General features: G+C 36.9%; 1 protein-coding gene across 5 annotated transcripts in view; it reads right to left on the bottom strand.

Annotated features, from left to right (window-relative positions):
- CHM (CHM Rab escort protein) overlaps positions 1-23069 on the bottom strand; it is a 198197-nt gene that overhangs the window by 141520 nt on the left and 33608 nt on the right. For all 5 annotated transcript variants that reach the window (XM_033849258.2, XM_033849259.2, XM_033849260.2 and 2 more), the window contains one exon: positions 2153-2225. In XM_033849258.2, the coding sequence (XP_033705149.1) occupies positions 2153-2225 (73 nt within the window). The remainder of the gene's footprint in view (positions 1-2152; positions 2226-23069) is intronic.

The following is a 23069-nucleotide window of genomic DNA, read 5'->3' as shown; positions in this document are numbered from 1 at the left end:
GACCCAAAATTACTTCATTCTGCTTACTTTCAGATTTTTGAAGGTTGGTCATTAGCTGTGTCAAATTTTAATTATATGTAAAAGTATTTTTGAAAAGTACTCAGCCCAATATAACTAAGGACTTTATAATAATCAACCTGAATATTTTATATTTAGAAATACAATAAAAACAAGAATGTATAACAAAGTATATAAACTCTCACTAAGGACTGAAAGTGGTTCTTTAAGTTTTTCAATAATTCCTAATTATATTTTATGGAGAAAGTTATATGATACAATATTTGAATACAGGGGATTTTTGAAGATGTCAAGATAAACCTTTTCCAAAGGTCAAGGATCAATTTTTAATCTGTTTAAAATTTTAATCCACTTGTTACCCATCTCTCAGAGAGAAAATTTTTTTAACGTATTATATATACTCAACAAACTAGTAGTGAAATATAACTACAGTAGCCTTTGTTTTAAGTAAATTCACCTCAGAAAATTTCTAAAGTTACAGATTTCATAAAGTAGGGCAATAATTATTTTTAAAAGGCTGCACTGTCCTGAATTTAATATTTTAAGCTGAAGAAAAGTAGTGGCAGATGGCTCTTATTATCAAGTGTAATTATTAGACAGCATTAAACATCCCAACATAAATAGAAGAGGAGGTGAAGTACAGGAACTTTGAACATATAGACAGGGGTTAACAGCCTGAAAAAAGAACTATGGACCAGGGACAGAGAGTGAAGGGAAAAAGGATATGGTGACAGAGTCAAGATGTTGGAGTAAAAGAAGCATTAAAATAAAAGGAACATCTACAAAAATATTTTGTTTTAATAAATCTAACCCATTACCAAAGTTTATTTTTTAAAAATCCCTTCACTCACCAAAAATTTTCCATTCAGACAATTAGGGTATTTTTGTTGCTGTTGTTCTGAGAATCTAGACTAAATTTTTGCATGGAAGTACTGAATATGACTCAACATGAGGTGATCCTCACACACACTTCCCAAGGATAAGGTTCAAAAAAGGGTTTCTGATCAACATAAAATATTTGAGGCATATTCATTTAAACAGTTAAATGAATCTATTTATAACATTTACTTTCTTGATTCATACATAGTTTGAGTCATTACATGAAATGTTACTTTACAAATATTGCTTGTTTCTCCACACTCTCATTTCATACAATAATAAGATTCAAACTGAATCTTCAGTGTATCTTCAATGTCAATGTCTTTGTCATCACTACACTTTTTGAGTCATATATACCATTAAATCAATCAAGAAAACTAAAATGCTTAGCTTGGTACATGGTAAGTGCTTAGTTAAGTCTTAGCTATATTATTCTTAGTTAACTGAATACAATTTTCTAGAGTCTATCATCCTCCTTTCCCAAATGTCTGAACCCTTTTGAGATACAGCAGTTTCTGATTCTATGTATGATGCTCTCAGTAGGAATTCCATTTCAAGCCACATGCACCATTTACATAAAATTAGGACAGTTTTTTTAATGTCTCATAAAAACTGGTAAACTGCATGACAATCAACTCCCCGTGTTAAACGTACGCTGTAAATGATCTCTAAAAACTTCTTTACAATGATATCCAACAGTTGTAGTAGTGAGATCCTACCCTTAGGGAAAAAAATTACTAAATTTATATTGTTTCTTTCCTTGCATTTTGTTTTTACTGTCAGGTATGATTCTGTCAGGTGACTTCTATAAATATGTAAAACCACCAATGACTGAGATCATTTCAAATTAATGTATCTTCCCCAAACACTTAGGTTTTTTTCCAAAACATACTAACTGAAAGAACAACTAGTAATATGTGAGATTTTATAAGGACTGAAATATTTTTTCTGAAAGACTGGGAGAAAAAAAATCTTGCCTGATATTTGGGCGTACAGAGTAATTAGCAAACGGTATGAAACATATATGATTTATTCTTCAGCCAATGTTATCTGTTTATACTTAAAAAGTGAAATCTATATTTTAGAGGTATTGGAAAAATATTAGCTGAAAAGGTGACTGCACAGTTTTTGTTAAATAAGTAAATAAGTTATCAATCCTATATTACAGAGGAAACTTAGTGTCTTCTTCAATGCAGGGTTATTACGTGACACAAAATATAACCTAGTAGATTAAAAAATCAGATAAGAACTTTACCTGGTGTTCCTTTAGCCAGGACAACAGTCCTGAAAAGCTAAAACTGGCCCAGTTTCCTCCATAGTAGCTTCTTCTGTAACAATAAAAAATAAGAGTAAAGAAAAGGGTATAAAAAAATCAAGTCACTGATCTTCATCCCATGTCATTTTCAACATTGCTACCCCAGAGTTCAAAAGCACACATAATAGGGATGCTGAGATTAGAGGAGACAGTAGAACAAAATAAATAGAAGTGGGCCTTTCAGATCTCAAAGTCAACTTTTCATTGTATAAGGAGTTAAAAGATCGCTTTGGCCTCCTTAGAGCTTTCAGCACTGATCAAGTGCCACTGGATCATGTGATTGTGAACATCCTGATATGGTCACTGAGCAGTACATTTGTTTTAACATAAACAAATCTCACTCCTGGGTTAATAAAAATGGCTGGGAAGAAAATCTTGGTAGATCTCAAAGAAAGCCACTGGAAAAAACTGCTAAGTTTTCCACAAGCAGTAAATATCCACTGCTAGCACCGCCACCAAACCCATCTCCCATGCCTAAATAAATTTTGTATATACACATATATAATTGGCTACTCGAGATCTGCTGGAAGGCCCTGTGCCATTCTAAGCCTTCAGGGCCACAAATAAAAGTAGATCCTGGGACACAGTCATTCACATCAAGACTTCTGTGATAAGTATAACAACAACAATATTTCCACTGGTAACTGGGTAAACTATTCTTCACTCCACAGTCCTGTGAAGATCACTCCATTTTAGAGAACCCAGAGGTCTCCTAGCTAGGATCAGGTAAACCTTGTAGACACTGGACTTCTGATTAACTTCTGTAAGTAGCAGACTTTTGGCAACCAGAACTCTCAGCACTACACACAGGGCTTCCCAATCCTTGCAAAACTCATCACGTTATACTGATTCTTTGTATGATGAGCCCCAAAGTACACTCAAACCCACCTACAATATCTACTTTAATTCTGAGAGATTCTTGGTTTTGTTTACATTTTTGCTTCTCTGTATCCTTCTCTAATGAAATAAAAATCTATAAAAGGTCTTTTTTAAACAAAAACTAAAACCTTTAAGATGATATCTAAAATTACTCATCCATAATGCTACTGGATATCCTCTAAAAATTCTGATAGATTTCTCCTCAATCAACTCTTGGTTGGTCTCAAGAACAGTCAGTTTTTAGGCTCAAATATTTTACCAAAAATCACTGCTTGCTCTAACAGAGAAAATGGTTAAACTGAACACCTTTGAAAGTAGGTCTATTAATACAGATCACTACTTTACTTATAATCTGATAATTCTCTTGGGGATGATGCAAATTCCTACACTATCCAGATCTCTACAGAGCTTTAAAATTCAGGAAAAATTTCAGCTATACTAACAATTCTAGGTGTTGGAATCAAGGAAGCCTAGAAGCTATGATCCCTTGGATCAGAGACAACAGTGGAAGGAGAAGGTGGGTAATAGCCAGTATAGAGAAGGAGGGAAAAGAGAGGGATGTTAGAGTTTTCCCATAGCAAATTTATACTCTCCTCTCCCTTGCCTGAGAATAATACACTTCTGCCATCCCTTCCCATCCTCTAAATATATCACTCAACAAAACTATAAAATATCCTGAGTGTTGAAAAAAATAACCCTGAAGCAGTGATAAAAACCACTGTCTTTAAATTTTTTGTTGAGATATTTAGATTTCTTTTAAGCCACCATAAGGTCCTAAATGAGAAGCTCTGACTACTGGGTGAAAGCTTCAAGACCTAAATAAAATTTTTTAAGGGCTACATCAATTTATAACTAGTAAATATATATCAGAAATCTGACAATCAGGGTAGACAAAGACTTCTCAGACAGGACACAGAAAGCAATAAAAACTATCGATAGATGGGGGAATTGGGAAGATGGCAGAAGAGTAAGACACAGAGATCACCTTCCTCCCCACAGATACACCAGAAATACATCTACACGTGGAACAATTTCTACAGAACACCTACTGAACGCTGGCAGAAGACCTCAGACCTCCCAAAACACAAGAAACTCCCCACGTACCTGGGTAGGGCAAAAGAAAAAAGAAAAAACTGAGACAAAAGAATAGGGACGGCACCTGCACCAGTGGGAGGGAGCTGTGAAGGAGGAAAGGTTTCCACATACTAGGAAGCCCCTTCGGGGGCGGAGACTGCGGGTGGCGCAGGGGGAGAAGCTTCGGAGGCGCGGAGGAGAACACAGCAACAGGGGTGTGGAGGGCAAAGCGGCGAGATTCCCGCACAGAGGATCAGTGCGGACCGGCACTCACCAGTCCGAGAGGCTGGTCCGCTCGCCAACTGGGGCGGGCGGGGCTGGGGCCTAAGGCTCCAGCTTTGGTCAGAGCGCAGGGAAAGGACTGCGGTTGGCGGTGTGAACACAGCCTGCAGGGGGTTAGTGCACCTCGGCTAGCCAAGAGGAAGTCCGGGAAAAAGTCTGGACCTGCCTAAGAGGCAAGAGACCTTTTCTTCCCTCTTTGTTTCCTGATGCGCGAGGAGAGGGGATTAAGAGTGCTGCTTAAAGGAGCTAGAGTTGGGCGCGAGCTGCGACTAACAGCGCGGATCCCAGAGACGGGCATGAGAGGCTAAGGCTGCTGCTGCTGCCACCAAGAAGCCTGTGTGTGAGCACAGGTCACTCTCCACACCTCCGCTCCCAGGAACTTCTGCAGCCTGCCACTGCCAGGGGCCCGCGATCCTGGGACAACTTCCACGGGACACCACACGGCGCTCCTCCGGCTGCTGCAACATCACACCGGCCTCTGCCGCCATAGGCTCGCCCCGCACTCCGTGCCCCTCCCTCCCCTCCCCGGCCTGAGTGAGCCAGAGTCCCTGAAGCAGCAGATCCTTTAACCCCATCCTATCTGAGCGAAGAACAGACGCCCTCTGGCGACGTACATGCAGAGGCAGGGCCAAATCCAAAGCTGAGCCCCCGGAGCTGTACTAACGAAGAAGAAAAAGGGAAATCTCTCCCAGCAGCCTCAGAAGCAGCAGATGAAAGGTCCACAATCAACTTCACGTACCCTGCATCTGTGGAATACATGAATAAACAACGAATCATCCCAAATTGAGGAGGTGGAATTTGAGAGCAAGATTTACTATTTTTGCCCCTTTTCCTCTTTCTGTGAGTGTGTATGTGTATACTTCTGTGTGACATTTTGTCTGTATAGCTTTGCTGTCACCATTTGTCCTAGGGTTCTATCCGTCTTTTTTTTTTTTCTTTTTTAAAAAAACTATCTTAATTATTTTAATAACTATTTTATTTTCTTACTTTATGCTATTTTATCCTCTTTCCTTTCCTTCCTTTCCTTCTTCCTTCCTTCCTTGCTTTCTCTCTTTCTCCCTTTTCTTTCTTTTCCTTTTCTTTTTCTTTCTTTCTTTCTCTCTCTCTCTTTCTCCCCTTCCTTCCTTCCTTCCTTCCTCCCTCCCTCCCTCCTTTGTTTCCTTCTTGCCTTTTCTTTCTTTCTTTCTTTCTTTCTACATTTTCTCCCTTTTATTCTGAGACATGTGGATGAAAGGCTCTTGGTGCTGCAGACAGGAGTCAGTGCTGTGCCTCTCAGGTGGGAGATCCAACTTCAGGACACTGGTCCACAAGAGACCTCCCAGCTCCACATAATAACAAATGGCAAAAATCTCCCACAGATCTCCATCTCAACACCAGCACCCAGCTTCACTCAACGACCAGCAAGCTACAGAACTGGACACCCTATGCCAAACAACTAGCAAGACAGGAACACAACCCCACCCATTAGCAGAGAGGCTGCATAAAATCATAATAAGTCCACAGACACCCCAACACACACCACCAGACGTGGACTGCGCACAAGAAAGACAATATCCAGCCGCATCCACCAGAACACAGGTACTAGTCCCCTCCACCAGAAAGCCTACACAACCCACTGAAACATTAGCCACTGGGGACAGACACCAAAAACAACGGGAACTACGAACCTGCAGCCTGCAAAAAGGAGACCCGAAACACAGTAAGATAAGCAAAATGAGAAGACAGAAAATCACACAGCCGATGAAGGAGCAAGATAAAAACCCACCAGACCTAACAAATGAAGAGGAAATAGGCAGTCTACCTAAAAAAGAACTCAGAATAATGATAGTAAAGACGACCCAAAATCTTGGAAATAGAATAGACAAAACGCCAAAAACATGTAACAAGGACCTAGAAGTAAAGATGAAACTACCAACGATGAACAACACAATAACTGAAATTAAAAATACTGTAGAAGGATTCAATAGCAGAATAACTGAGCCAGAAAAACGGATAAGTGACCCGGAAGATAAACTAGTGGAAATAACTACTGCAGGGAAGAATAAAGAAAAAACAATGAAAATAACTGAGGACAGTCTCAGAGACCTCTGGGACAACATTAAACACACCAACATTCGAATTATAGGGGTTCTAGAAGAAGAAGAGAAAAAGAAAGGGACTGAGAAAATACTTGAAGAGATTATAGTTGAAAACTTCCATAATATGGGAAAGGAAATAGTTAATCAAGTCCAGGAAGCACAGAGAGTCCCATACAGGATAAATCCAAGGAAAAACACGGCAAGACACATATTAATCAAATTGTCAAAAATTAAATACAAAGAAAACATATTAAAAGCAGCAAGGGAAAAACAACAAATAACACACAAGGGAATCCCGATAAGGTTAAGAGCTGATCTTTCAGCAGAATCTCTGCAAGCCAGAAGGGACTGACAGGACATATTTAAAGTGATGAAGGAGAAAAACCTACAACCAAGATTACTCTACCCAGCAAGGATCTCATTCTGATTTGTGGGAGAAATTAAAACCTTTACAGACAAGCTAAAGCTGAGAGAGTTCAGCAGCACAAAACCAGCTTTATAAAAATGCTAAACGACCTTCTCAAGGCAAGAAACACAAGAGAAGGAAAAGACCTACAATAACAAACCGAAAACAATTAAAATGGGAATAGGAACATACATATCGATAATTACCTTAAAGTAAATGGATTAAATGCTCCCACCAAAAGACACAGACTGGCTGAATGGATATAAAAACAAGACGCATATATATGCTGTCTACAAGAGACCCACTTCAGACCTAGAATCACATACAGACTGACAGTGAGAGGATGGAAAAAGATATTCCATGCAAATGGAAACCAAAAGAAAGATGGAGTAGTAATTCTCATATCAGACAAAACAGACTTTAAAATAAAGACTATAAGAAGAGACAAAGATACATATATAACGATCAAGGGATCGATCCAAGAAGAAGATATAACAATTGTAAATATTTATGCACCCAACATAGGAGTACCTCAATACATAACGCAAATACAAACAGCCATAAAAGGGGAAATTGAAAGTAACATATTCATAGTAGGGGACATTAACACCCCACTTTCACCCATGGACAGATCATCCAAAATGAAAATAAATAAGGAAACACAAGCTTTAAATGATACATTAAACAAGATGAACTTAATTGATATTTATAGGACATTACATCCAAAAATAAGAGAATACACATTTTTCTCAAGTGCTCATGGAACATTCTCCAGGATAGATCATACCTTGGGTCACAAATCAAACCTTGGTAAATTTAATAAAAATGAAATTGTATCAAGTATCTTTTCTGACCACAACGCTATGAGACTAGACATCAATTACAGGAGAAGACCTGTAAAAAACACAAACACATGGAGATTAAACAATACACTACTTAATAACGAAGTGATCACTGAAGAAGTCAAAGAGGAAATAAAAAAAAAAAACCTAGAAACAAATCACAATGAAGACACAACGACCCAAAACCTATGGGACGTAGCAAAAGCAGTTCTAAGAGGGAAGTTTATAGCAATACAATCCCACTTTATGAAACAGGAAACATCTCGTATAAACAACCTAAACTTGCACATAAAGCAGTTAGAGAAAAAAGAACAAAAGAACCCCAAAGATAGCAGAAGTAAAGTAATCATAAAGATCAGATCAGAAATAAATGAAAAAGAAATGAAGGAAACGATAGCAAAGATCAATAAACCTAAAAGCTGGTTCTTTGAGAAGATAAACAAAATAGATAAACCACTAGCCAGATTCATCAAGAAAAAAAGGGAGAAGACTGAAATCAATACAATTAGAAATGAAAAAGGAGAGGTAACACTGACACTGCAGAAATACAAAAGATCATGAGAGATTACTACAAGCAATTCTATGCCAATAAAACGGACAACCTAGAAGAAATGGACAAATTCGTAGAAATGCACAACCTCCAAGACTGAATCAGGAAGAAATAGAAAATATGAACAGACCAATAACAAGCACTGAAATTGAAACTGTGATTAAAAATCTTCCAACAAACAAAAGCCCAGGACCAGATCACTTCACAGGCGAATTCTATCAAACATTTAGAAAAGAGCTAACAGCTATCCTTCTCAAACTCTTCCAAAATATAGCAGAGGGAGGAACACTCCCAAACTCATTCTACAAGGCCACCATCACCCTGATACCAAAACCAGACAAGGATGTCACAAAGAAAGAAAACTACAGGCCAATATCACTGATGAACATAGATGCAAAAATCCTCAACAAAATACTAGCAAACAGAATCCAACAGCACATTAACAGGATCATACACCATGATCAAGTGGGGTTTATTCCAGGAATGCAAGGATTCTTCAATATACGCAAGTCAATCAACGTGATACACCATATTAACAAACTGAAGGAAAAAACCATGATCATCTCAATAGATGCAGAGAAAGCTTTCAACAAAATTCAACACCCATTTATGATAAAAAAAAACCTGCAGAAAGTAGGCACAGAGGGAACTTTCCTCAACAAAATAAAGGCCATATATGACAAACCCAGCCAACATCATCCTCAATGGTGAAAAAACTGAAAACATTTCCACTAAGATCAGGAATAAGACATGGTTGCCCACGCTCACCACTCTTATTCAACATAGTTTTGGAAGTTTCAGTCACAGCAATCAGAGAACAAAATGAAATAAAAGGAATCCAAAGCGGAAAAGAAGAAGTAAATCTGTCACTGTTTGCAGATGACATGATACTATACACAGAGAATCCTAAAGATGCTAGCAGAAATTAATGCACAGAAATCTCTGGCATTCCTATACACTAATGATGAAAAATCTGAAAGTGAAATAAAGAAAACACTCCCATTTACCATTGCAGCCAAAAGAATAAAATATCTAGGAATAAACCTACCTAAGAAGACAAAAGACCTGTATGCAGAAAATTATAAGACACTGATGAAAGAAATTAAAGATGATACAAATAGATGGAGAGATATACCATGTTCTTGGATTGGAAGAATCAACATTGTGAAAACGACTCTACTACCCAAAGCAATCCACAGATTCAATGCAATCCCTATCAAACTACCACTGGCATTTTTCACAGAATTAGAACAAAAAATTTCACAATTTGTATGGAAACACGAAAGACTCCGAATAGTCAAAGCAATCTTGAGAACGAAAAATGGAGCTGGAGGAATCAGGCTCCCTGAGTTCAGACTATACTACAAAGCTACAGTAATCAAGACAGTATGGTACTGGCACAAAAACAGAAATATAGATCAATGGAACAGGATAGAAAGCCCAGAGATAAACCCACACACATATGGTCACCTCATCTTTGATAAAGGAGGCAAGAATATACAGTAGAGAAAAGACAGCCTCTTCAGTAAGTGGTGCCGGGAAAACTGGACAGCTATGTGTGTAAGAATGAAATTAGAACACTCCGTAACACCATACACAAAAATAAGCTCAAAATGGATTAGAGACCTAAATGTAAGGCCAGAAACTGTCAAACTCTTCGAGGAAAACATAGGCACAACACTACGACATAAATCACAGCAAGATCCTTTTTGACCCACCTCCCAGAGAAACGGAAACAAAACCAAAAATAAACAAATGGGACCTAATGAAACTCAAAGCTTTTGCACAGCAAAGGAAACCATAAACAAGACCAAAAGAAAACCCTCAGAATGGGAGAAAATATTTGCAAATGAAGCAACTGAAAAAGGATTAATCTCCAAAATTTACAAGCAGTTCATGCAGCTCAATAACAAAAAAACAAACAACCCAATCCAAAAATGGGCAGAAGACCTAAATAGACATTTCTCCAAAGAAGATATACAGACTGCCAACAAACACATGAAACACATGAAAGAATGCTCAACATCATTAATCATTAGAGAAATGCAAATCAAAACTACAATGAGATGTCATCTCACACCAGTCAGAATGGCCATCATCAAAAAATCTAGAAACAATAAATGCTGGAGAGGGTGTGGAGAAAAGTGAACACTCTTGCACTGCTGGTGGGAATGTGAATTGGTACAGCCACTATGGAGAACAGTACGGAGGTTCCTTAAAAAACTACAAATAGAACTACCATACGACCCAGCAATCCCACTATTGGGCATATACCCTGACAAAACCATAATTCAAAAAGAGTCATGTACCAAAATGTTCATTGCAGCTGTATTTACAATAGCCCGGAGATGGAAACAACCTAAGTGCCCATCATCGGATGAATGGATAAAGAAGATGTGGCACATATATACAATGGAATATTACTCAGCCATAAAACGAAACGAAATTGAGCTATTTGTAATGAGGTGGATGGACCTAGTGTCTGTCATACAGAGTGAAGTAAGTCAGATAGAGAAAGACAAATACCGTATGCTAACACATATATACAGAATTTAGCAAAAAGAAATGTCATTAAGAACCTAGGGGTAAGACAGGAATAAAGACACAGACTTACTAGAGAATGGACTTGAGGATATGGGGAGGGGGAAGAGTAAGCTGTGAAAAAGCGAGAGAGAGGCATGGACATATACACTACCAAATGTAAAATAGATAGCTAGTGGGAAGCAGCCGTATAGCACAAGGAGATCAGCTTGGTGCTTTGTGACCACCTAGAGGGGTGGGATAGGGAGGGTGGGAGGGAGGGAGATGCAAGAGGGATGAGAGATGGGAACATATATATATGTATAACTGATTCACCTTGTTATAAAGCAGAAACTAGCACACCGTTGTAAAGCAATTATACTCCAATAAAGATGTAAATTAATTAATTAATTGATTGATTAAATTTAAAAAAGAACAATGTACATACCTTAACTGAACAGTATTTTATTGCTAAACACTGCTAATCATCATTTGAGCTTTCAGCATGTCACAATCTTTTGGCTGTCATAACATCAAAGATCACTGATCACAGATCACCGTAACAAATACAGTAATGATGAAAAAGTTTGAAATATTGTGAGAATTGCCAAAATGTGACACAGAGACACCAAGTGAGCCAATGCTGTTGGAAAAATGGCACCAATGGGCTTGCCTGACACAGGGTTGTCACACACCTTCAGTTTGTAAAAAACACAGTATCTGTGAAAGCGAAGTGCAATAAAACAAGGTCTGCCTGTAGTATTTTAGACAGCATGAGATTTACAGCAAGAAAAACCTTAAGCCTCCATGCACTCTTGCCAGCTTTTTGATCTTGGCCAGTTACTCTACAGAGCTTGGAATACTGCCTGGGGTGTAGGAAGTACTGTGCAGTGTTAGCTATTAATGTCATTATTTCCAAATAATAGTATTTATTGGATCAATTACTCCTGGGAAATGCCACACTCTAGAATGGCATTCAAGGACCTCTGGAAAAAAAAAAAACTATCGATAAACTAGAATTCATCAAAATGAAAAACCTTTCCACAAAATACGTCATTTTAAAAAATGAATGGGCTAGGCAAAGTAGGAGAAATATTCACAAAACATATCTGACAAAGGACTGGTATCCAGGATATAAAGAACTCTTTCAACTTAAAAATAAGACAAATATGCAAATTTTAAAGTGGGCAAAGGGTTTGAACAGACATTTCACAAAGGAAGATAGATGTGGTTAATGAACATATGAAAAGGTGCTCAACATCATTAGTCATTGGGTAAATATACATTAAAATAAGCATTAAAAATGAACATGAGATACCGATACACATACACCAGAATAGTTAAAATGAAAAAGACTTACAAGACCAGGTGTTGGTGTGGATGGCCAGAATGCTCACACATTTTGGTGGGAATAAAAAATGATACAAATACTTTGGAAAACTGTCAGGCAGTTTCTTACAAAACTAAACATATACCAACCCTGTGACCCAGTAATTCCATTCCTAGGTATTTACACACAAGGAAAGCATATGTTCACAAAAGAGCTGTACAAGTTTTTTCATAGCATCTTTATTCATCAATAGCTCCAAACTGGTAATGATTCAAATATCCATCAATAGGAGACTACATAAATAAGCTGTGGTATATCCATATGATGGATACTATTCACTAATGAAAAGGAATAAACTACTGATACAAATATAACAACGTCAATGAATTTCAAAAAACGTTATGCTAAGTGAAAGAAGCTTTGTTCCAAAAGAGTGAACTATCCATGATTCCTTTTATATGAAGCTCTGGAACAAGCTAAATTAATTGATCTGTGGTGAAAAACATCCTAAGAATGGTTGCCTTTGAGGGTGGGAATGAGGGCAGGAATTGACTTTGAAGGGGCGTGAGGAAACTTTCTGGAGCGATGGCAATGTTCTTTATCTTGATAAGGTTCTTAGTTACACAAGTGTATGCATTTGCTAAAACTTATTAAGTGGTACACTTAAGATCTGTGCATTTGCTTGCAATTTTATCTCAAAAAAAAGAACCATAAATAACTAGTTAATGATATGCATGAAGTGTTCCAGACTGAAGGTACTGGACAGGTACAACTTACTCTGAAATGCATAAAACAGTAAGATGGAATGACAGATGGATAGAAAAATCAGTAAATGTATAATTATATAATAAAGCAAATACAGCAAAATGTTAGTGGTAGAATCTAGGTAGGGGAAACACAGCTGTTCACAGTGCAATTTTCTCAACTTTTCTGTGTATGTTTGAAAATTATCATAATAAAATTTTAGAAAAACAAAAGTAATCTAACGTGAGTTTTCCAAACACTGACCACAATGTGCCAATTTCCAAGATATTTTCTGCTATTATTAAAAGTCTTAAAAAGCTCTAAGAAGGGCCATCAGAATGTTTCTTTCCATTATTAAATGACCTGAGGTCAGTTCATGGTCAAATTCTATTTTTCTCCCCTATACTTGGTCATATGGTTTTTGACAGAGCTAACTGGTTCTAGTATTTTTCCATGCAGCTCCTATTTTCAACTTTTCCTGTTGATGTGCTCTTGACATCAGCATCTGGTGATCTCATCCAATTATGTATGTAAAAGGTGAAACATGGTTTTCATTACTGTGGTCTTTCTGACAAAAGAGGGTAACATAATTATTAATAAACTCACTATAAAACCAAAGCAGATTTTGACTAAATTCATTTTGGTATTTGCATGGTTCTAAATATTGTTTACAATACCCTAAAGAAAAAGCCAAAGAATTTAGGTGTCAAAATCATGACAAAAAGAAAAATAAAAAATCAATACAACATTGTAATATGCTCTCTAGAACATTATTGCAAATATTTTCTTAAATTTTATCTTTAAAGATATAGCTTCAGAATTCTGACATTCAAATTCAATTATAAAATACTATTTCTACAGTCCTTAAAACTGTTTCTGTAATGAATAACAAGGCTAAGTTACTGGTTTTGTTTTTAAAACCATAGATACAATTTATTTTAAGGACAAAGTGAGAACTTCCTGACTGAGGAAAAAGGGGAATGGAACATTTTCTGCCAATTTTGTGTCACATCTGTCTCTGTACATCAAGTAAAGGAAAAAGTAGTTTATGATGAAGGACGACGTTTATCTCTATTGCCAGGAACACTATTTTATATGATGAAAAAGACTTCCTTAAAACTAGAGTTTATCTGTGAAACTGGAGAGTGAGTATTCACAGTATTTAAACAGCAAACATAAAACTATTATCTAAAGCCCTCTCAAGTTTCATGATGGAAAAGTGACCTATAATTTTCAGCTAGAACAGTAAAAATCACAAACAGACATTTTTATTTTCAAAGGCAGAAAAGCCCAGTTATCACAATACTGAGGTACAGCTTTGCATTGTGTGAAATATTGACTTTACAATTGTAGAAAACATGGTTTTAATCTTTCTAAAGTTTCATAAAGCTTACTCAAAGTACCACCTACGTTTTTCCAGACACACAAAGGAAATGAGTTACACAACTGTCTTCATTAACACCAACCAGTAAAACAGAAAAAATAGTATAAAAGAGTAACAAGAGATTTCTCGTCGTTTACAGTGTTTAACGTTAAAGCAACATCACTTTGCTTAATGTCTACTAACAGAAAAGAAATACATTACAGGTAGACATAAAGAAAGTTGAACTGTAAGAGAAGGCAGAGGATTAAACCTATTAATTAGAGCCTATTAATTAAATCCTAACAATTTTCTTTTCTATTGTGCATCATAATTACAAATCAGTATTGAATATTTAGCAACAGCCATAGTTACATGATGCTAAACTACATCCTGTATTGGGAAATGGCTTCTGTAAACAAGGACAAGAACATTGACAAAAGATAGAGCTACTGACATTCAGGCACATTCATCTGGGAACCATTTTAATTATTAGGAAACTGAGGAGTTGGAAATGTTTTCAGGAAGGTAGCAGATGGAGGGCAAACCTGCGCAACAGAAAAGAGAAGCAGCTTAGCCTAAACTCTAGATGCCCCTATTCTATATTCACTGCTCCTAAATTCCTTTTCCTAGGAGAGTAGTAATACCACCTTCCACTGACAGCATCTTTCATTTTCAAAATCGTTTTCACAACTATTTTCTCATGGATTCTCCCAACAATCTTGTGAGGCAGATAAGGCTGTTATTTTACAAATGAAGACACTGAAAACAGTCTATGTAGAGATTAAGTCAGTTCAGGGCCACACAGCTACAACTGGCAGGACTGCCACTGAAACTTAGCTTTCCAAACCCTAATCCCGTCCACTGCAACATAAACAATCCCAAACATCTAAGCTGGCTAGCAACATTTAGACCATAGGATATTGTAATGGTTGCTGTGGTTTAATGAAGCCAAACACTTAGATATCAAATAGCACCTGGACCCAATTACTAAATTCACCTTTTCCAAACTGTATCCCATCAGTAACATGGGCTGTTAACAGGGATTCCAAGAAAAAAGTTACAATGACAAAATAAATTTGGAACATGCTATGTTTAAAAGAGTAAAACCACCAGAAAATGGTTTATTTATGGCAGACCTTCTCAGCACCATTAAATATGTTAATGTCTGTTCTCTCCAAGAAGGAATAAATTCAGTTAACCAATGAGCATTTTTTTTTTTGAAATAGCATTTGGTTCAACAACGTATTTTGAGAAATGCTGGCTTAATTCATGTTAAGGGGAAGAAGAAAAATAGGTACTATATATGTTGAGCTTGTCATTTTCCATTCACTATCTCATTTAATCTTGACAAGAATCCTGAGAGATCGGTGCTATAATTATCCCCATTTTAAAATTAGAAGAAAAAAGAAAAAAACCAACCATGAAGTTGAGTATCTTGTTTTAACTCACTCAGCTAGGAAATGGCAGAGCCGGCCCTTAATTAAGCCCAGGACATATCAGGCCCCCAAGCCTATGCTCTTTCCACTATATGAAACACTGCCTGCTATAATCTACAAGACTGGAATACTTAAAATTATAAACATAAGCACATAATACAAATCTTGGAATCTGACTTACTATGAGTAAAGGCAATGGGATCTATTGATATTTACAGACATTAGATGGGATGAAGTCTAATTTTTGTTTTGTTTCTCCAACTCATCTGGATAATGAAAATGGAATAATAACTTCATGACTACATCTACTCTAATGCCAAACCTGGAGGGACTATTCATTTCTAGGACCTAAATTACAATCAATTTTATTACATATCTCATATTTAATGTGCACAAATATCTTTCTGTATATGATAGGAGTAGGAAAATAATAGTGTGGCATGTCTACTTGTATCAATTTGCCAGCTATACACCATGCACACTGAAAGAGGCTCTATTCTATTTAAATTTGGTTGTAGTATTACAAAGAACCATGACATGTTTCTGTCTTCCTTGTTGACAAATAACAGAACAGCTTAGGGAATATAATAGAGTTACCCCCTACACAAATTCTCATTTACTAAAAGCTCCATATACTTGATACACAAGAAAGTCAAGCTCCTTTCACCATACCCTCATTCTAAGATCAAGGAAGGTCAGCCTCCTTGGTAGAGTACGCAGATGCAGTTCTAATATTAGAGAGGAAGACCAAACCCTTACTTGGTTTTTAGAATCCTATAAAGCTATAGGAAGCTGCTTTGGCAATCAGTTCAGTCTGCCAGAACGAAATGGCAGGCTGTGTTCCCAGTCATTAGGGCTGGAGAAGAGACCTTCCTATCTTTAGAGTTATTAGTCATTCCACACTAGTCCACCCATTCAAATCCATTTTTAGACAGGTAGACGAGTGGGTAATGTACAAAGGCTGCCCTCAATTCTTGTCTTCCTCTATGATCTCATCTATTCCTACTGACTCAATCATCACTTCTCTACCAATGACTCACAAATTGCCATCTCCAATCTGGGCCCTCTGGGGAGAGCTCCAGACTCATAGCTATTGATATTTCTGTACTGAAAATACATATCATGAGTCATTAGCTTACTGGACATCTCCCTCCACTAAATATCCCAGATTAATTTTAAGCTCTACAGGTCCAAAAGGCAAATTTATTAACTGTCCCCCACCCAAAATTTGGTTTTCCTCTTGGTTTCCCCATTTCAATAAATGCCAACACGATTCTCACAGCTGCCAATGCTAGAAAATCTTGAACTCACTCATCATCCCTTCCTCATTTGTCAATTCTAGTTAATTCCTCAAACCCCTTCTATCTTTGGATCCTTACCACTGCTGCCTTATTTCAGGCCCTCTCTCTTATCCCATTTTTTTTTTCATTAGCCTCCTCAAAGGTTTCCCTGCCTCTAGTTTCTTCCTTTCCAACCCAACCTTCACATTACTGCCATTGTGATCAGGTCTTGGCAGAACACATTATGTCATTCCCTGGCATTAAGATGTTTAATGGTTTACTAATGCCTCTAGAGTAGAGTCCAAAATCCTTGGCATCGCTCTAAGAACCTTCAAAACTTACTTCCAACTTACTGTCCAGCTTTATCTCTAGACATCACTCTTCTCTGCCATGCATCCAATGCATTAGCCACAACCACAGTTAACACTGCCTGAGTGAGTCAAGTGCCTGCATGTCTCTCTGCTTTTATTAATGCTATATCCTATACCCAAGGTTATTCCATCACAAAACTAATGGTGGAACTAGTCAAACCAGTTGGAACTACTCAAAACCAGTATCATTTTCCCTGTGAAGGCTTCAGCTCTCCAATATACAAATAAAACTGATCTTTGTGCTTCTAGAGCTCTGCACATACTTCTGTAAGAGCTGTCATACTGTCTTTTTTTTTTTTTTTGCGGTACACGGGCCTCTCACTGCTGCGCCCCACCCCGCTGCGGAGCACAGGCTCCGGACGCGCAGGCCCAGCGGCCATGGCCCATAGGCCCAGCCGCTCCGCGGCACGCGGGATCTTCCCGGACCGGGGCACGAACCCGCGTTCCCTGCATCGGCAGGCGGACTCTCAACCACTGCGCCACCAGGGAAGCCCCATACTGTCTTTTTTAATGTGAAAAAAGAAATTCACATTTATTTACAGGTATAACAATTCATGCATTGATAGAGAGGTAGTAATATGATTGCTTTACTGTAGCCCAGTATAACCGATATGATTGCTTCATGGTAGCCTAGCCTATACACTAATGAATGAATCATTATACAATTTTTATATTGTCTTGTAATTAGACTGCATGAGTGTTTCCTCTGACTAGGCCAGGAGAAACTTAAGGGCAATAACAGCAGTTTGGTCATCTTGGAACCCTTAATGCATGGTCATAATTGTTAACTAAGAGGAGTAAATGCATGGCTATTAATCAAGGCTTCAGGATCATATGGACCTGGGTTCAAACCCCAGCTGTGCCTCTTACTAGCTGTGTGACCTCAGCCAATAACCTTACAGTTACTCTTTAAAAGCCTCGATTTATCTTAAATATAGGAATGAAAGCACTTAAAGCAGTGCCTAGCACATAGTAAGTTATCATTCTCCCCCTCCCATGCCAAGTGTAGACACAGAACACACCCACAGGAGTCTCCAGTGCCCTTTCCATTGACAATTACCAGAGTCCAGTGCCAGCCAGGCATAGCTAGGTTCACTGACAACCCTGAGAAGGAAGAAGAGAGAGAGACAAGAATGGGGACTGCTGAGAGAACAACAGAGCTGACAAGTCAAAGGATTGAAGATTGTTGACCCCCTCTCCCTTTTTCCCTATCCTCTACTTCATAGGCACAGCTCCTAAAATTTACCCTTGCTTTGCCATGGAAAGGCAAATCAAACTCTAGTTTCATTAATGGGGAAAAAAAGAGAAATCAGAGTGATAAGAAAAAGCTTTAAGCTTGATTGCTGTCGATCACTCTGCTTCCAGCTGTCAAGCTGATTAATAGTCTTCAAAGCTCCAAGGAGCTGGTAAGAACAGTTGCCGTTTCAAAGTAAAAACAAAACCCACAAAACCCTCCTTTTCGAAGGAGAAGGAGGGTGAATGATAAAGAAATTGCTCAAGAGGAAGAAGGTTGGGGGGGCAAGGAGAGGTAGTGAAAAATGCATATGTACATTCAATTATCTTTGCCTGTAGTTTTCTGGTCTGTGTAAAAGCTATCCTCATTCAAACCCACTGAATAAAACAAGTAAAAGTTAGTAATATCTAGAGAGATGCTGATATATCATGATTTCTGCAAAGAGCTATCTCAATCAATCTAGCCTCTGTTTGAGCTCTATAGGAAAAAAAGCCTCCTTATGCAAGAATTGTCATTTGCAAATGAAGCTCCTGTCATACAGATTTCAGTGAACTAAAGATAAAATGACATTTCTGTCTCGAAACCATAAAAATTCACAAGTTGCTTCCAAGGATTTTTTTTCCCCCACACTGCCCTCCAAAATAAAGACTGAACATATTCCCAGTGATTCCAAAGTAAAAGCCTTTTAGTGAACCTGGTACATATGACTGTCAGACCTTGCTGGCCACACCTCAATTTTTTACATGTATCCCACTGGTCCCTCACAGGGACTCTTCAAGGTAGGTGGTACGCTACGCCAATTTTACAGTTGAAGAAAACAACATAAGTCACATAACTAATCAGTGACAGAGTAACAGCCTGAATTGGGTCTCTTGATCATCAAACCCAGGATTTGTTTGTCTTCCAACCCTACAGCTTATCTTAGTGAAAGAGCATAGGCGTTGCAGTCTAATGGACCTGGCTTTAAATCCTGGTTCGTCCCCTTAATAGAAATGTGACATTGGACAAGTTATTTCAATTCTCTGAGTTTGTTTCCTCATCTGCAGAAGGAGAGAATTTATACTTCTTTTAGAGAAATATAATAAAAATTAAATAGCTTAATATTTGTAAAGTACCTAACACAGTACTGAGCAAATATTCAGTAAATGGTAGCTATTATTATTACGTCACGTTGTTTGTAACAGCATACACCATCCTGAATACTAGATTATGTTAAGCAACTGAAAACTACTTTCATTCATAAATTAGTGCCACAGACCTCAGGAAATGTCTTTAACATGGGGGAACAGAGAAAGGGAAAAGCTAGGGTAACACTTCCTTCTTTGATATATTTTTCTCATCCTTACAGGAGACACAGCGAGGTTTTCTTCCTTTCATCTAGGTAACAGAAGGTAAAAAAAAAATTTTTCTTCTAAGTGAGGTTACATTTCTTTTACTTCCCTATCCTTTTATGGTAGTCTTAAATCTAAAACCTTTCAAATACTTATCTTTGAGCTACCTTATTGACATATGTGCAAGTATTCCAGTATAAGAGAAACAGCCATGTTGTTTTATTTTTGCATTAAAAAAAACATAAACAGACCTGAATTTTCACAAACTAAAACCACTAAAAAGAAACTTTACAATAGGATTAGCTGTTGAATCAATACTGGTTCCTTTTTTTAGGAGCCAATAATCATTGAACATCTGAACAGATTATTTTTGTTCTTTCACTGCAGAAGCAAGGCATCAGACTGAAATTTTTCACACAATTCCACGTATTAATTTCCAGGGCAGAAAAACATCATAAAATTCATTTGACACACAACTGCAGATGCAATTTCTGAGGTGACTCAATGAGGTAGAGTTCTATTAAGCCACACAAAAATAATGCCTCTAATAAGAAATCACTTTAACTCTTTCTATAAAAGGAAAATGATGCTAGTTCTCAAAGATCCTTATAGTCCCATATCCATGGTGAGAAGTCAATAAGAAGTTATTGTAACCACTCCCATTCAAGCCACCCTCCTACCACCAAATCTAAATAATACCCCCATTACTCTCTTAGAGCACTACTCTTTTTTCCTTCATAAGCACAATTTATAATATAAAATTTAAGCATGTTTAATGTCTATTTCCCCCTTAGGGTCCAAGGTCATCATGAGGGCAGGAGTCATGATCTGTTTTGTTGTCCACCTCTCAATACTCGGGGACTAGCAATACCCATAATCTCATCTGGGTTTACAACTGGTTTCTAATCATAATGTATACATTTCTTGAGAAGTGAGAATTCTTGGCAAATTTTAGTGTCTCCCACCTCAGTGCCAAAACATAAAGATGAAAAATGATATAGAGGAAAAGGGGATGTCAAAATAATGTCAAATCAATGGTGGAGAAACAGTGAACCCAGAAAGTGTCCTTTGAAATCCTGGTCAACCATAGCTCTACAACTCTCAAGAAACTTACTGGGATGAATTTTCCTAATACAATCCTATATGATCTCATCTAGTTTTGATCAACTATTTATCTGTGTAAAAAATTGTTTTTTCCACTATTAGTACCATAACATAATATTACTAAATAATATCCTTAAATGTGAAAAGAATGTGCAAACAGACATGATGATGAGACACCGTTATGGCATATTTTCACCTCATCAATTCAATTCATTTTATCCTTTCACTCATGCATTCATCCATTCTCATAAAACTATCTTTAATTCCACCAGATAGAATACACCACACCAACAGTGGTCTCTCGGGAGTGGTATGTGGGCAGAATGACATGTATATTTTTATGTATATGTGCATGTAATATACAGACATATACATTGCTTAAATTTTTATGATGAACATATGAATATTTTTGATTAAAGGCAAAAAGTTTTTTCAAACAAACAAAAACAGAAAACAAACCAGAGACAAAATAATTGTTTACTTCTCTTTATCACAATTCCTAAATAATTCTTAACTAGACACAGTTGCTAAATAGAAAACAAAAATGTTGTTTGTCAGACCAAAGAGAAATCTAGCCCAGAAACTGATAGACATGTAATGGTGACATCAGTTCCTAACCCCACAAGATAATACTATTTAGATTAATATCCTTCTTTGGTCAAACTATTAAAGTATAACAATGTTTTCAACTTTTAGAAATAATAATATGGTTATTACATAAGACTAAAACATCAACAGCTGTATCTGTGACTTTCATTTGGGTTGACATCATAAATCCACTAAATACTTAACAGAATCGGATGTAAAGACTTCAAACACTGAATACTCGTTTTTTAAAAAAGACTCTAAGAAATCATGAATTTGGATTAATTCAGTGAGGTAACATCATCATTTTCAATTTATTTAGTTTATTTTCTCTTTGAAGCAGTTACAGTAGAAAGTAAAGACTTATAGGAAACAAAATAAAACTAAACAATGACATATATGATTAGAAGAAAAGACTGATTGAGGATGTGCAGATGAACAATTATTGGTAGAAGTAGATTCTGTTCAAGTGTAAACTTTTGGTCCTATTGCACCTCCCTCCAGCAACTTCAAGATTAAAGTAAATGCCAATCTCTACATTCTGAATTGCTAATTGCTTTTCTAAATCACAGCACCTATTCTCGAACTTTCACATGTCAACAGCTCATTAATATCTACTGTAAATGTAGTTCTCTAAAAAGAACCACAGATTTTACATTTATTTAGAAAGATAACTGGCACACAAAAATAGAGCTCCTTCAATTACAATTTGGCAGAAGTTAACTTTAATTTAAAATCTGCCTGTGAATTTTATGACAACACAGCAATGAAATGACTATTTTAAATGAGATTAGCTGCTGTTGATAGTGATAATGCTTGGATAGTGCTTATAAATCAACAGAGGTTGTACTTAGGATTTTATAATGAGTCATTTCAGAACCATCAACTATCATCACTTAAATGGTATATAAATGTAAACAGTGTCAGGAGGTTAAAGTACTAAGTTGATCTTCACAAAATCATGAATGTAATCCATACACATAAAAAAACTCAAAGTACACTTTTGTCTGCTGTTATTCCTATAGCTTTTGTCTCAGTTAATATTTAATGTTTTAATGTAAGAAAGACTTTAACCAAGATTAGAAAAACAATACCACTCAACAGTTCATCAGGATGAAATAATCAGTTCAGGTCACTATTCTGCTGGCTAACTATATAAATCTTCCTGCAAAAAAAAGAGAGAATTTTACCTAATTCCTTATCATAACACTTAAGCTTATTGAGGCACAGCAGTTACACAATCTCATTAAAGTCACTGACTTTGTGAATTTTTAAATTAAAGAAAAAGATCATAAGGTGATTTTACAAATATACAAATGTGGTAAAAATTTGGGAAAATAGCCTTTTTCCCAAAATATTAGAAATTTATAAATAAAAGCCATATGTATATGGATGTCCACATTTTGCTTATAACAGGAAACTGGAAACAGCCTCAAATACAGCAGTAG

The sequence above is a fragment of the Tursiops truncatus genome, chromosome X (assembly GCF_011762595.2).
Source record: "Tursiops truncatus isolate mTurTru1 chromosome X, mTurTru1.mat.Y, whole genome shotgun sequence".
NCBI classification, from domain to species: Eukaryota; Metazoa; Chordata; class Mammalia; order Artiodactyla; family Delphinidae; genus Tursiops; species Tursiops truncatus.
Note: the sequence above shows the minus strand (reverse complement) of the source record. Positions and strands in the feature narration are given on the sequence as shown.